Here is a 14,512-nt window from a genome sequence, read left to right as displayed (position 1 = left end):
GAGTGCAAAAACGCGAGTGTTAGCGCATACCTGATCTTTCCCAGCGTGTTTTATAACTAGCCTCGAAACCGCACCTTAAAATAATCAATATTGACCGAGTTATGAGAACTTTTCAAGGCGGTCCTATCATTTTGGCGCGCACTGTAAGGCGCTGCAGCGTTACGTATGCTATGGGCAAACAGCAGGCACCCTATTGCAACCCAATCGCTACAGTTCAAATCTCATGTGTTTGGTTTATAATTGCGGTTGGTTGTTTTAGATATGAGGTTTTCTCCTGGTATAAACCAGCAAGTTGGTCCCCGTTAATTAATATCTGGTGCAGACCTTGTTGTCAACATGGTGTTGCTGCCAGCAATTTGCTGGACAAATCCACTGTGTTCGCCATCCTGCTGGGGCATACACAATGGCGTAATCTACCTCGACCATGTGGTTTTTCACAAATCTTGAGGTGAAATGTATACTTCAAAAGCGTTCGAGGAGCCTATAAAAGTTACATTTTCCGTTTTCAAGCTTCCTTGAAACAACATGTTTTCCGAATGTGCTGCATGTTTGTTTTCATATTGTGAAATGTATACCCAGCAATCCTGTGACGCTCTCTTACTGTATCTTGTGTACGAGTGCGTCGCACCTCCACAATGGCACAAGGAAATGCATGGGATGCGACTTGATGACGCCCTCGTAGCTTCCTGCATCGAATGGTTCTCCTCAACGAATGTAAGACGCACTTCAGGATTTTCACTCACCAGCCTCTAAAGCCCACCGCCCCATCGAACGTCAATGCGCGTCTCCCAGCTCTTGGTGGTGGTCGTGGCTACCTGCCTGCTTACCAGTGAGGCGCTCACGACCACAGCGGACCACCAAGCAACGCTCTCGAAAGTGGCTGTGGCAAACGGTCCAACCCCGCGGCTTCTGAGATCCCACCGCGCCACTGCAGGCGTCTCCGAAGAAAGGGCCTTTGAACCGGCCCTGACTATAGCCGAAATGCAGAAATTGATGCTGGAAGGAGTGAACGAAGTCGACTACGCTAAACGTCTGGGGATTACAGAACCAATGGAGAAAGCCATCAACGAAGGACAGAAGGCTGTGCTCAAGTTAACGATGACCGACGAACACAAGAAATACATGACCTATCGATACCACTTAATTGCCAAACGAAAGGCTGAGGACGAGGCGAAGAGGTTGGCGGATCGCGCGGTGAGGTTGAAGGCGCTCAAGAAGGCCAAGTCCCGCTGGTCAACTGTGGCGGCTGTGACGAAGTTCTTTCGGAAGGCACACCGTTAACTAAATACTGCGCTATACTTTACTTGCACGAAACGAATACAAGATCATTATCCGATTGTGTTGAAGAGTTGTTGCTACGTGTACTGTAACGCTGAGAGTGTTTCTACTAAGGTATGCAGCGTTGACTACCCCAATAGGGGTCAAAGCTCAGCATCTACAAGCCGATTATCTCTAAATCAGTAGGCCTTGTCACTACTTTACCTCTCTTCAGTGACGAAAAAAGATGCCGCGTGGCAGAAGCCAAAAAAAAAGCTCACCGAGGACACCCGAGCTTAAAGCAGAGCACCCTTCCCGTCACACTAGCAGCGAAGATGAAGGTCAAGTACCCGATCATGGGGCTCTCGTACGCCCGCGGGTTCTTCGCGATCTGCGGTGGCGGCGGCTCGCTCAAGTCCGGCATCAAGAACACCGTCGTACGTGTCTCAGTCCCCCTTCAATCCTCCAGTCAGTGATAATCTCTCTCTAAGTTATAATATTTGTTTTATTCTACCTATGTACCTCTCCAGGACATCTACCAACTCTCGGACGCGGACCCGACGGGCTTCAGGAAGGAGATCACGGCCGATACGGGCCTGGAGCTGGCCTCGGGCGTGGCCTTCTCGCACGACGGCCAGCTCATCGCCGTGTCCGTGAGCGCCGGCTGCTGGGTCTACGCGCTGGACCTCAAGGCCAAGAGCATGGCGCTGCTGGTCAAGTTCCGCACGGACTTCCACGAGGACGAGAGCTCGCAGACGTGCGCGCGCTTCGTGGGCAACTCGACGATCCTCACGGGCGGCGAGGACGGCGTGGTGCGCGTCTGGCGCCTGAGCCGCGACCCGTCCAAGCCCGAGAAGAAGGCGGGCACGGCCAAGGCGCTGAAGGTGCCCGACGAGAGGGACCCGCATCAGAAGGTGGTGACGGAGGAGCAGCCCAAGCTCGGGGACTGCGTCATCAATGGGGTCAACATGGTCACGCTCACGAGGGAGTACAGGGGCCACACCAAGAGGATCCGGGACATTGACGTGGACCTGTCGCACCGCAACTTGGTGGCCTCCAGCTCCGAAGACCAGTCGTGTCATCTGTGGAGACTCACGGAGGTGACGCCTATCTGCAAGTTCTCCAAGGACGACGCGCTGGACATCGCCATCCAGCGACTGCCCACGAAGCCCGTCGTGGGCCCCAGGAAGCACCTGTTCCGCTGCGTGCGCTTCTCCAACAGTGGCAGGAGACTGTACACGGTGCTGACCCCGGCGCGCGGCGACTCGATTCTGATTAAGTGGAAGCCTGAGACCATCGCACAGGAGAACGAGGATCAGTGGAACTGGGTGGTGGAGGAAACAACCATTGCTGGGGACAAACCCGTGGCGAGTCTCTGTGTGAGCCAGGACGACCGCTTCGTCTGCACGGCTGCTGTGACGGGAGAGATCAAGGTGTTCCTGACGTCCACGCTGCAGCAGTACAAGAAGACGTCGACGGAGCAGCACACGTTTGCTATCACGGGCATGAGCTTTGCGCCGCCGGCGGATAAGCAGGCCCCCGTCTTTCACCTGGTGAGCGGTGGCGCCGACAAGAGCCTGCTACGTCATGAAGTCCCTCTGGAAGGTGGCATCGTCAAGTCAGGATTTGAGATTGTCGTGGGCGGCGTGAAGAGTGTGGTCGGCGCTACGGTCGGCCTCGGGCTGAACCTCTGGATGGCTACAACGCTGCTATTTATTCTTTTGCTATTTATTCATGCAAAGACCGCGATGCTCCTGGACGGCCCGTTGACAGGCTTCAGCGTAAGTTTTCTCCCTGCAATGAACGCATCTGTACGCGACTGGTGCTGCAAGGGTGCTCACTTAACGCTGTTGTTGCCTTTTAACAGGATCTCGCGTCTCTCAGCTTCGACTCGTCTGATGGTCTGGCGACAATTGCTGCGTTGGTGGCGAGCACTGTGGTCACGTGGCTATTTGCAGCACACAGCTCCGTGACGAACCGCTTCTTCTGGAACGGCTTGCTGTGCCTTCTGTCGGGCATTGTCGCCTTTTTGGTCGCCATCTCGGCGGAGCTTCAGGTTAGCTGGCAGACTGGCAACGCCGGCGTCGACGAGTTGCTGGGTGCGTTCACAAATGCAATGAAGCGGGTGCTGAAAAGGCTGTTGTTCTCACACATCGTATTGATCAAATGCCCTGCAGATTACAAGATCGCGATTCTTCTCGGTGTTTGCTGTATCGTGTTCTTCTTCTGCCATTCGCTGCTGGTGCTGACGCTGTGAGCTGGTTCCGAGGTTGACTTTGAGAAAACAGGCCTCTTGGCTCAAGGTCGAGCTTAATGAGCTACAGTTCATGCAGCGGCGCATTAACTGACACGTCCAGCTCATGGAGCGTGAAGGCAGCTCTGCTATCATCAATCAAATCAACGACGCGTTCAACTCGAGCCACAACTTGTTTCCCCTCGCGATTATATTTTGGTGTGCAAACCTGCAGCTGGATTCATGCAAAGGCACCCAAGTGGAAGCAGTAGAAGCCAAGTCTGTCAGCCATAGAGCTGCCCACCAGCTGCAAGTGGTCTTTCGCGAAAAACAACTTGTCAGGCTGTTTTGTAGCAGTCATTCCAGCACAACAGGACAACATATATATTTATAAGATGGTCTAAGTATGAGAATAAAGGGGATACATTCGAACAACATGACTAATCTTCCAATTATAGAGGTTTTTGAAGTGGCGACCAGCAAAACAGGAGTTTATCGCTGTCGGCGCAGCGAACACTTCGCCTGAGCGTGGAATTCGTCGACGGCTGTATGGGCAGGTGGCTCTTACAAATGGGCGAGGCGAGTCGGGCTCCAATTTGGTTCATTTCACGTTCCATCGGCTGCCGCAAAACCAACTTTGTCGGGCACACAATGCTCACACGAGTCGCTTTCCTCGCTGCTGCTGCGTTCGCTGCTTCACAATACACGTACTGTGTAGAGGCGGCTAGTTCATCATCAGACGGTGGCTTCGCAACTGGGGCCTGGAAACAAGTCAACACCTCGAGCTACACAATCAGATCTCCGTGCGAGCACCAGCAGTGGACCATCACGCAGGACACGGCAAGCGCGGTGTGGCTCCACTTCTCCTCAGTCAATCTGACTACCGGTGCTCACCTGGTCGTCGCTTCAGTGAACGGGTCGAAGGCCATTACGGTCAGGTCGCTCTCATCGGATGTTACCACTACACCCATTTCCGGCACGGGTGTGGTGATACAGTACGTACCTCCCTCAAAAGGATGCCCAACCAGCAGCACTTCGACGATGAAGTTGGACTCAGTCGGGTACTCGTACCCCGATGACACGCAGGCGGAGAATGAAGAGCGGGAAATCTGCGGGGCGGTGGATACGATGAAGAACGTGGTGTGTTTTTCGTCGGGCAGTGCCGAGGACAAGGCCATGGTCGTCAAATCGAGGGCGGTGATGCGGACTCAGCGCACTCGGGAAGATAAGGCCATCGTCACGTGCACTGCGTGGCTCTGGGGCAACCAAGGCCACATCATCTCGAACAACCACTGCTTCTCGAGTCAGGAGATGGTGGACGCGGCCAAGTTCGAGTTCGACGTGCAGACTGCTGGATGTAGTGACGACGGCACCTTTGCGACCTGCCCCGTCGGCAAGACTCTGGTTGGTAAGGCCAACATCAAGTTCATCAAGTCGGACAAGACGCTCGACTACTCCGTGTTGCAGATCACGAGCGACGCTGCGTCCTATGTGAGTACTTACGGGTTTCTACAGGTTCGCAGCACTGCTCCTACCAAAGACGAACACATTTACATCCCGCAACACCCCAAGGGCGGCGCCAAGAAGATCGCGAAGACCGACAACGACGCCGATACGAAAGCCGCGACCATCCTCAACCTCGACTACTCAGTTGCAGTGGAAGGTGTCACCTATGAGCATCTCCTCGCGTACTCCGCCGACACGGAGGAAGGAAGCTCCGGATCGCCCGTGATTTCTCGTGGAGACAATGTGGTTGTTGGGCTGCACCGTATTGGAGACTGCGACAACGCGGCCACCGCATCGGATCAGCTCGCTACTGCTCTGAAAGCCATCGTCACTGGGAACGACGGTATCAAGGCTGCCTGATAGATACTGTAGACTCTTGCACTGTAGGATAAGTGGTCGTGCGTGATAATTTGTGAGTCCACAGTATCATCAATTTGCTTAAACATCCCCATCTTCTATGAGTTTCAAGGTACTACATACAACAAGGATCGATCTGTTTGCTGCGAGTAAAGGACTTCATTCTCCGATTCGCCCTATCCAGGTCAAGCCCTCCGTTCACTCTACCAAGATGCGCGGCTACGACACTCAACGTTGCCGAGAACTTCAAAGTTCGCCCGGAGGACCGTTTGGGAGGCTTGAAATACGACTTTCGCCCGGAAGACATGCAGCAATTTTATCATCTCAAGATATCTGAAGCAGCTCGTCGCCTTCATTGCTCTCCTATCACCCTTAAGCGCTGCTGCAAGCGCCAAGAGGTCAAGTGGCCGAGGTGCGGCATTGCCTCCCCCATTATGCGCTCGAAGTTGTAACTACAGAGGGGCTGCGGAGGGTTCAAAGTTTGAACTTCAAACTGGTTCAAACTCGTTTAAGATAATTCCAACACCTTTTACTTCGAAGAGAATTCGTATCATCATTACGTTATTTGCATCAACTTCGCTACTTTGTCGGCCAAATCGCGACTTGGAACCGACGGATGCCACGAAAACGCCTCATTGAATGCCTCTACATCTCGAATCGGAGGTTCACGTTGCATTTGATCGTACAGCTCCGGCGATCTGTGAACTTTCACGACGTAATCAGCGCAGTCACGAAGCCTCTCAAAGCGGCCACAGTCGATAAAGCTGTTGGGGTTAAATAGCTCCGAGACAGTCGTCGAGTTGCCTAGATAGATCGGGATACTGCCCGCAAGAAACGGGTTGACGAGTTTCTCCGTCACATATCCAGGAACGCCCGAATTCTCGAACGCAATAACGAATTTGTAGCGCTGAAACGTGGTGACAGCGTCATCGTTGTACCAGTCTGAGTAGCGAGACGCACCGTACGAGGCATCAGGCAATCGCGAAGACCCAGCGCAGATCCCCAGAGCATCCACAGGCTCCATCGCGTTCAAGACGTCGAACATGTATTCCCGCTGGGGACGATCGCAGCGCGCGTACAGATAAGCACAAAACCGTCGACTATCCACCGCTTCCTGCTCCATGTAGGCTGGTGAAGGCGAGAGTAACGCTGTGGGTGAGTGATCCAAACGCTCGGCAAACGAGTTGCTTGCAACACTGAAGTAGACATGGCGCTCATGGTCCACCACTGATACTGTAGACAGTAAAATCACGCGTTCATCGAGGCCTTGGGTGCTGATGGGCTCTCCTGCAACCATCATAATCGTCGCAGGCTTTGGTCCTTGTCCGTAGTTACGAAAATGCTGTGCGATCCCCTCCTGGCACGCTGGTCTAGCCACAGGGTCACAGTCGCCATCGAGGATGGAGAAAACGTAGACGTCCGGCGTACCTCCGTAATATTCGTGCAAAGTCGACTCGGGCATGACTAAAATGGGGCGCTTCTGGGGCTCGTGAATAATGACGAATAGACACTCGAGCACAATAGATGAGAACACAGCATTGTCGGAGTAGGCGATAATGAATGGTGGCAGCTCTGGGTCGGAATCGAAGAGACTGTACCTCCACAACTCCATAAACGCGCGATTAATCGCCCGCGATGCCTCAAGACGTCGGAACTTTTGCTGAAGTTGTGCTTGTAAGTCATCGAGAGAAGGGCATATCAATGGTTGCGAGTCCGTCTCCGGTGTATGTGCGCGGATCCGCGAGCATACACTTCGTGTATACATGGCGAGAGATTCAGCTGATGGAAAATAACCGACGCTGATACTCGTTTTACCAGGCAATGAGATGGTGCTCGTGACTTCAAGAAACTTGGACGTATAAAGATCGTTCACTTCGATCTGGATGTCCCAAGTGGAGGTCTCCATAGTTTCGTGAAGGCTCCCTCCACCTTTCTGCCATGTTATGCGATCAAACCCGTCACACAGATCACGCCTTGCAATTATGTTCGCGTGGATTGATCGGATTCCGTACGGTGACAGGTTCGCAAGGGAAATGAGGCCGCCCATACACACTCCGATCCCAAGACTTGAAAATGCCGGCGTGTGCTCAGCATGAACTTGCAGCGTGAGCAACCATAACGCCACACTAACATCGTCAATGGGGTCCAAGCCGCGCAATCTCTCGTGGTTCTTGGCGATAAAGCGCACGCAGGCCATGGAAAGCACGTAGTGTGGACCGAATGCAAATGGAGGATAAGAGTGCAACGGGTAGATATCTTCAGGGATGAAATATCGCTCGGTTGAACCGCGCACAGGCTCTTGACTGCGGCCGAGAAGTTTATCCCACACTTGCCCGATGTATAGGTGCTGAGAGTGGTCTTCCTTGCGTAAATCACCGGCAAGTCGGTCCACTCGGAGGTAAATATCATCGTCCGCAATCATCACGAACGGCGTCAGCGGAAAATCTAGAGCACTGAAGCGTAGGAACTGCTTCACCTTGTCCGCGAGATCGTCGTACGAGTCTTCGCAGGTCAACTCCTCCGTAAGCAGGTCGCCGTACGTTCGCTTCTCCAGATTTATCGCAGTTTTAATCTCTTCTCGCTCAACTTCACTTGGAACTTCGTCAAATTTTGGGTTGCACCCGATAAACAACACTTTGGCGTCGCCTGGCAGCGCATTTTCACTCGCCCAAGTCTCTCGAATCGCTTGTCGGAACGCAAAGTTCTCCACCACAGCCGTCTTCACTCCAATCAACAAGAAAACATCGCTACCATTGCTCACCGAAGTATCCACAATATGACGCCCTGCAGTCTCGCCATTCCCTCCAACTGCACGTTCCTCCCAACGTTGTCGCTGCTGTCTCGCCCACTCCAATAAACTCGGCAACTTCGCATCCCTCCCCAGTACTTCCTGCGTCGCGGCCTTGTGTGCTGCTAGTTCATCCTTGCTCACAACCGAAAATCCTGTCTCTGGCGTCTGATGGTACCAATGAACGCCATCCTCGTCTTCCGCGATGAATGCTCGCGCCGTGTAGTTCCCAACGTCCAGCCCGTCAAAGATGATACTGGGGTTCAACATCGGAGTGCACTTCTTGCTCTTGGACTGCCCACTGAGCTCGACACACATCACTCGGTCTCCATAGTGGGTTTTGTACTCCTCGATGGACTTGATGCCGATCTCTGCTCGGAACTCAACGGGGTTCGTCTCCACTGCTCCAACCGCTGGATACATGAGTCGAAAACTGGTGATCGGATCGTCCCGAAGCTCGGTACTGTCGCCTGGCGATAGAGGCGCAGCGGCATGGCTCGCAATCGAACCGGAACCGGCCCTAGCGACAGCATGAAGAGCGCACAGGTAGCACGGCAAGCTTGCTATGACACGCATGACCCTCCGCCAATTCGATAATAAAGATACTTTTATCAGATGGAATCAGATGGGGTAGACTTGGCTACATTCAAAGAGTTGGCTACGTTCATAGACTTGGCTACATCAATGGTCTCCTGTAGATTCTCGTAGGCGGAGCGAATATCGAGCGGCGATAAATCTGCATAGGAGTCCTATGCAGATTTATCGCCGCATTTTTTTCTGTCCTATGATAGGACAGAAAATCGTTTTGGCAGGATCGAACGCGCAGACTGGCAAGTGCCGGTGAATGCCATTAGCCGACATACACCGGAGTACACCCGAGGAAAAACACCTTCCCATTAGAAGGTAAATCGGTCTTGCTAGCCCATGTATCGCGTATGGCTTGGCGCTGCGCAAAGTTGGTCAATACAGCGGTCTTTACCCCAACAACCAGGTTTAGCTTGTGTGGAGCTGAACGCCAAGTGGAAGAGTTGCAGTCCCTTGCCTCGTCCTGCTGCTGTGTTTGAGGATCTGCCTGTAGAGAAATGTATATACGGAGCCCGGGCTGTTATCACGGATGGAGAGGGTACCATGAAACGATTGTACTTAAGTAAGCGACGAAAAATTCGAGGAATACAACGCCGCGATGCTGAAACAAACGGATCAAAGTCTCTTCACAATTGCATGTTATCTCCACTTTACTGGCTAGTGGTTCTTCTCTGTTTCATGCCGATCTTAGTTGCTCCCGATGCTACGGAACTGGAACAATAGCAAGCGATTTATAGGTTTCTTCAAACCATAATAAATATAGCTATGCCTCGCTACACGCTAATGCATCTTAGCAGCTTCTCCACCGCGGAGATCTGTACCATGCGGTATGAAACGTCTGTATATCACAGAGCTGTCATGCCGCTTTATCGGGCGGCATTGTAATTTACAATTGCCTAGGCGCTACACTATCGAAGAATAATGCAATGATGCGATGCGAAAGACTACGGATGGAGTGGTCTGGATCGCGCCAGACCACAGCATCCTCTATAATAGTTATTGCATGTGCTTTGTGCGTAATCAACGTGGCACTGTAACCAACAGAATCTAAAACCGGCGTCGGCGACCACTACGTACGAAAATATCTGACACTGTTGGTACAGTGGCGCTCGTCGACGTCGGTGGTTCCTGTGCGACAGCAAAGGTGCCTATCTCGATGATACCACGGTACTGCGTAATCAACGTGACACCGTCACTAACAGAATCTACGCTCGACGATCACTAATACGCGGCTCCTTCGTGATTTTTTTTAAATTGACGTACATGTACAGTAGTATCAAGTTACAGTTACACGCATACTCCATCGCGACATAATTTTTGATCACATTCTTGGTATTTTTATAATGTTTTTATAGAACTTGAGAGGCTAACAAGAAGTGGATGGTGTGGAAATCACATTGCTACCCTACCAAGGATTGCACCTAGGCCCTAATTAAAAAAAACTACTTAGTACTAGCCATGAGTTGTTGTAGTAGCTCCACGCTGGAATATTCCGTTTTGAGCCTACCCCTTGAAAATGACAAGCAGCAAACAGCTCAGTAACGGCTCTCTCATTAAATTTACTTTAGTAAGGGGTAGGGGCTATTGTGACGTTGACACAGAAGTGGTAACTTTGGCATCAAACCGCTGTGGATTGCAAAAGGATAAAGTGGTAAAGTAAATTATATCACTCTAGTACCCAATGCTCTATACATTATTAAAATTAATGCCAAACACATTCAGTTGCATCTTCAAAAAAAAATACCTCTTATACCCGTTTACATCAGGCGTCTCGTTCTCTTGTTGTACAGACAACGACTTACAAAGCCGGCAGACACAAAAAGCCGGCAGACGAAGTCAAGCAAAGCTTAACATAAGCAAACCAGCCAATCAGATTCAATCAAATGACTTCATCTTTGTATACCATCCGGTTTTGTGTACTTTATATGCTTTCTTGTGTACTTTATGCAACACGCCGTGTGTTTTATGACAGTTTTACAGATTTGACGGGAGGGAATTTATCGGCATTAAGCATGCCGGCTTTGTAAGTCGTTGTCTGTAGTTCTAGTGCTGCTCATCGTTGCAACAGCGAGCGCTCTGTGGAGGCGCAGTTCACTCTGCACTTCATTCCGTCATTTTCTCGGCATCCCACAAGCTACAAGCGCACTCGCCTATAAACTAGTGCCCAAGGACCTACAATGCGCCCCACTCTCATTTACGCGCTGATCATTGCGGCCACGTTTCATGCCAGTGCTGCCTCGCTCTCTTCGCCCATGGATCGCAGCGCTGTTACCAAGAGTCGCCTGCTGCCACCGACTTAATCGACGCGAATGGCGGACGGATGCTTCGTCGTGTCGAGAAGGACGAAGACGACATCGACGAAGAGAGAGGGTTTTCCATGAAGGAGTTGTTCGCGAAGTTCAATCCAGCCAAGGCTAAGAAGCATATCGCAAAAATCGAAAAAGCTCTGAAGGATGCAGGCGACCACGATAATTGGCTCAGATTGCAGGCACTGAAGCTCAAACACGGCATTAACTAGTTGCCTTGCGACGGCACCTCTGGGATATGGCCACTGGCACGTGCACCTCCACGACTCCTGCAGCGACTCGCGTGGCGCCGTGTCCAGCACGCACACGGCTCCGACGCACTCGTTGTCCACCGTGAAGAGCGGCGCGCCGGCCAAGAAGCGCACACCGAGCGGGCCGGTGACGAACGGGTTTGTCCTGAAGCGCGGATCGCGCAGCGTGTCCATGACCACGAGCGGCCGCTGGTCGCGCACCGGGTACTCGCAGAAGCTGAAGTCGCGCGGCACCTCCGACTCCTTGACATTGACGGCGCTCTTGAACCACTGGCGGTTCTCGTCCACCAGACTTACAACGGCGTACTTGCAGGTCAGCGTCTGCGCGGCCAGGTCGCACAGTGTGTCGTAGATGTCCACCTGCTCCTCCATCGTGCTCGTGTCCTTCTACTGGGCGTCGATGTGTAGCCGCTCCATTAGAGCGTTGACCATATCCTTGCTCTCCTGATCTCTCGCTGCGAGCTGCTGCAACCAGGCGATGCCCACGAGGTCGGGCACAGTCGACACTTGGGCGCCGGGCAGCGCCAGCGCGTACTCCTCCACTGCATCTCTGAGGACGCTGTTGTCCACGCCCTCAGGCAGCGCCACGCCGTCCGGTTTGACTCCGTTGGCCGCAGCAGCCACCGCCGCCGCGGCCTTGAGGTTGGCCTCCTCCTTCTCCTTGTCCGCCACAGAGGCCGACGTGCTGTCCATGCAGGCCTTGCACACGCGCAGCGTAGTGAGCCCCACGGACTGCCAATCCACGCTCTTGTAGACGGAGCAGCCGCGGCAGATGATCTCGCCGCACGCGCGGCAGTGGTGCGAATCGGTGTCACTTTCTGCATGCGAAAAGCACAAAGGTCGAGTAGAATCTATGTGGATAAACCTCGAGTGGGAAGGAATAGAAAAAAAATATTGTGCTCCCGATTTTGTGGTGTTGCTTGGTGCAGTGCATTCATGTAGTGTCATGGATGGGTGTTGCCAATCTCGTACTTACACCGACAGAGAGGAAGGGGATCTCCCGAGCTCAAAAACCAGAGGCAGTCGCCAGCCTTTAGGGTCAGTTTGGAAAATGTTGATGTATTTGCGGTCAGTTGCGATAATAATCCGGCACCAATACGGCGGCTGTGAATTTCGATGTTGGAGCTGGCTCTTGGAACATTGAGCTGGACAGGCACGTCACGAAACCAGGTAGTTTGTTGGTTTATTGGTGTAAAGCAACTTGACAATGTTCTCACGATTATCTGGGGCCATGAGGATTCAAGCACAGCTGAAAATACTCGTCCGAAATTATGGTGACTTTGCCCAGCGCCTTCACTATGTCCTCTTGGTGCAGAATAGATATCCGTTACGCTCCGTAGCGCCAGGATTTCACCCAAGCGCTCTTTCGTCGCGACGGGAGTTCGATTACCACCCCTAGAAGCTTTTAAGCAAGCTCATCAACCTTACACCACAAATTCTCAGCGCATCTTCGTCTCCAGCTCGCTTTGCAACTTAAACCCAACCAAGCTTAGCACCGACATCACCGACCCCTTCCGTTCTCCATTGAGAAAACCCTCACGAACGCCAAGTGGTCTGCGCTCGCCAAGTCGTAAGCTCCAGCTTCGCGTCATTGACCGCCCGTTGGGCCGCGGACTCGCTGGAGGTTGCGCACGGCGAGACCCTTCACAAGCTCCGGCAGAACGAAGCCAAGAGTCCCAAGACCGCGTTCCACTTCCTGGACGTCAGCTGTGGGCGTCTTGAGCTTCGAGTTTGCTCGTCGGTACCTCAGTCTCCCCACTGAGATCCGCATCACGGCGTGGGGTTTGTCCGAAGGAATTTTGCAACAATTGAAGGAAGAAGATTCCACATTAAAGTCATTTGCGGACAAATTCATCACCTTACAGAGCGCCGGGATGGTGCTGGACCAAATGTCCTACGCGTCGGTGGACTCCAACCTCGGGTTGGGCATCTTCCCGAACCGCTCGCCGCGTGCTATAAAACGTGTCGAGTCCTCATCGCGTGCTGGCTGCAATGGAGTTGGCGTGCTACTGCAGTCTCACCACCTAGGTGCTATCGGTGATCAGAAACGGGAAGTCGACCTCAATCCCGATGGAGTTGTCGAAATTCAGGAAACGGAGGAAAGGCTTCCGCTCAGTTTTCGCGTTGAAATCGACGTGACAAGCGTCAGTAACTTTCACTAGCAGTATGGAGACAAGTTCCTGTGTCTGGAGCTCAACGCCAAGTGGAAGGAGTGCAGTCCATTGACTGACCTTGTTGCTGTGTTTGATGATCTGCCAGGGAAGGGAAATACCGAGCGCGAGCTTACATTACGGATGGAGAAGGCACTTTTCGGTACCTTGAAACGCCAGAGCTGACACTGACGATTGTAAGCGACAAACATTCAAGGAGGAACTTGTAGCGCTGGTACGAGGCGATGGCCTCATCGTTGAACCATTTGAAGTAGCGAGATGCTTTATACGCTTTATCCGGCGGTCTTGACGACCCTGCGCATATCCCCAGCGCATCGACCGGTTCCAAAGCGTTCAATAGATCAAACATGCGCTCCCGGTGCGGCCTCTCACAGCGCGCGTACAAGTACGCACAGAACCGGCGGCTGATGGGATCGGGTGGTGCTGGGGTCAGTAGATCCAGGGGAATATGCTGCAGTCTCTCTGCGAACGAAATACTAACCACGGGTAAGTACACGTGCTGCGTTCGTGTAACACTGGAGACTGAGGATAGCAAAGGGACTCGATCATCCAAAGCTTGGGTGTCGATGGCTTCACCAGATATCATCATCAACTTCGAGGAAGAATCCACCGGGAGCAAGTACTGATCCATATAGTGCGCGATCATTTCTGGGCATCCAGGGTTCGACATTGGGTCACAGTCTGCATCGAATATGGAGAAGATAAATACGTCCGGATGGTTCTTATAGTTCACGTGCAGAGCCTTCTCGGAGACTACTAGAATTGGCCGGCCGTGATGCTCGAGTATGGTCTTGAATATGCACTCGAAAACAATCGACGCGTACGAGGATTCTGGCGTGTACCCGATAATGAAGGGGTTGTCCGCACTTGCAACGAACAAATTGTGCCGCCACAACTCGAGAAACGCGGGGTTGATCGTCAGTGAGGTCTTGGCAATCTCGAACTCTTGCTGGACTCGGGCCCGGAGTTTCTGGGCGATGGCAGGGCACATCCACGCTTTGATTTCTGTATCGAGTAAGAATCGACGCGTCTCATCACATGCTCGCCGGGAGTACGAG

General features: G+C 52.6%; 7 protein-coding genes across 7 annotated transcripts; 4 read left to right on the top strand and 3 right to left on the bottom strand.

Annotated features, from left to right (window-relative positions):
- Nucleotides 1-777: 777 nt before the first annotated feature.
- PHYSODRAFT_288480 (hypothetical protein) lies at nucleotides 778-1,281 on the top strand (the record flags this gene model as incomplete). Its single annotated transcript, XM_009536300.1, has 1 exon — nucleotides 778-1,281. One exon carries the CDS (start codon nucleotides 778-780, stop codon nucleotides 1,279-1,281), a length of 504 nt encoding a protein of 167 aa, XP_009534595.1.
- Nucleotides 1,282-1,511: 230 nt separating this feature from the next.
- Nucleotides 1,512-5,356, top strand: PHYSODRAFT_564250 (hypothetical protein; the record flags this gene model as incomplete). Its single annotated transcript, XM_009536299.1, has 4 exons — nucleotides 1,512-1,694; nucleotides 1,788-3,038; nucleotides 3,125-3,356; nucleotides 4,209-5,356. Exons 1-4 carry the CDS (start codon nucleotides 1,593-1,595, stop codon nucleotides 5,354-5,356), a joined length of 2,733 nt encoding a protein of 910 aa, XP_009534594.1. The 5' UTR covers nucleotides 1,512-1,592.
- A 245-nt stretch (nucleotides 5,357-5,601) lies between these two features.
- PHYSODRAFT_415625 (hypothetical protein) lies at nucleotides 5,602-5,763 on the top strand (the record flags this gene model as incomplete). The annotated part of the gene is made up of 1 exon (XM_009536298.1): nucleotides 5,602-5,763. A coding segment is annotated over one exon (162 nt), but the record flags the coding sequence as incomplete, so codon positions are not given.
- A 146-nt stretch (nucleotides 5,764-5,909) lies between these two features.
- Nucleotides 5,910-7,118, bottom strand: PHYSODRAFT_523224 (hypothetical protein; the record flags this gene model as incomplete). Its single annotated transcript, XM_009536297.1, has 1 exon — nucleotides 5,910-7,118. One exon carries the CDS (start codon nucleotides 7,116-7,118, stop codon nucleotides 5,910-5,912), a length of 1,209 nt encoding a protein of 402 aa, XP_009534592.1.
- Nucleotides 7,119-7,283: 165 nt separating this feature from the next.
- PHYSODRAFT_420719 (hypothetical protein) lies at nucleotides 7,284-8,111 on the bottom strand (the record flags this gene model as incomplete). The annotated part of the gene is made up of 1 exon (XM_009536296.1): nucleotides 7,284-8,111. A coding segment is annotated over one exon (828 nt), but the record flags the coding sequence as incomplete, so codon positions are not given.
- A 2,935-nt stretch (nucleotides 8,112-11,046) lies between these two features.
- PHYSODRAFT_288478 (hypothetical protein) lies at nucleotides 11,047-11,244 on the top strand (the record flags this gene model as incomplete). The annotated part of the gene is made up of 1 exon (XM_009536295.1): nucleotides 11,047-11,244. One exon carries the CDS (start codon nucleotides 11,047-11,049, stop codon nucleotides 11,242-11,244), a length of 198 nt encoding a protein of 65 aa, XP_009534590.1.
- A 2,322-nt stretch (nucleotides 11,245-13,566) lies between these two features.
- On the bottom strand, nucleotides 13,567-14,445 carry PHYSODRAFT_523264 (hypothetical protein; the record flags this gene model as incomplete). The annotated part of the gene is made up of 1 exon (XM_009536294.1): nucleotides 13,567-14,445. The coding sequence occupies one exon, from the start codon at nucleotides 14,443-14,445 to the stop codon at nucleotides 13,567-13,569; it is 879 nt and encodes a 292-aa protein (XP_009534589.1).
- Nucleotides 14,446-14,512: the final 67 nt, after the last annotated feature.

Source organism: Phytophthora sojae (assembly GCF_000149755.1).
Source record: "Phytophthora sojae unplaced genomic scaffold PHYSOscaffold_9, whole genome shotgun sequence".
Classification (NCBI taxonomy): domain Eukaryota; phylum Oomycota; class Peronosporomycetes; order Peronosporales; family Peronosporaceae; genus Phytophthora; species Phytophthora sojae.
The sequence above is the reverse complement of the archived record's forward strand: the minus strand, read 5'-3'. Positions and strand labels throughout refer to the sequence as shown.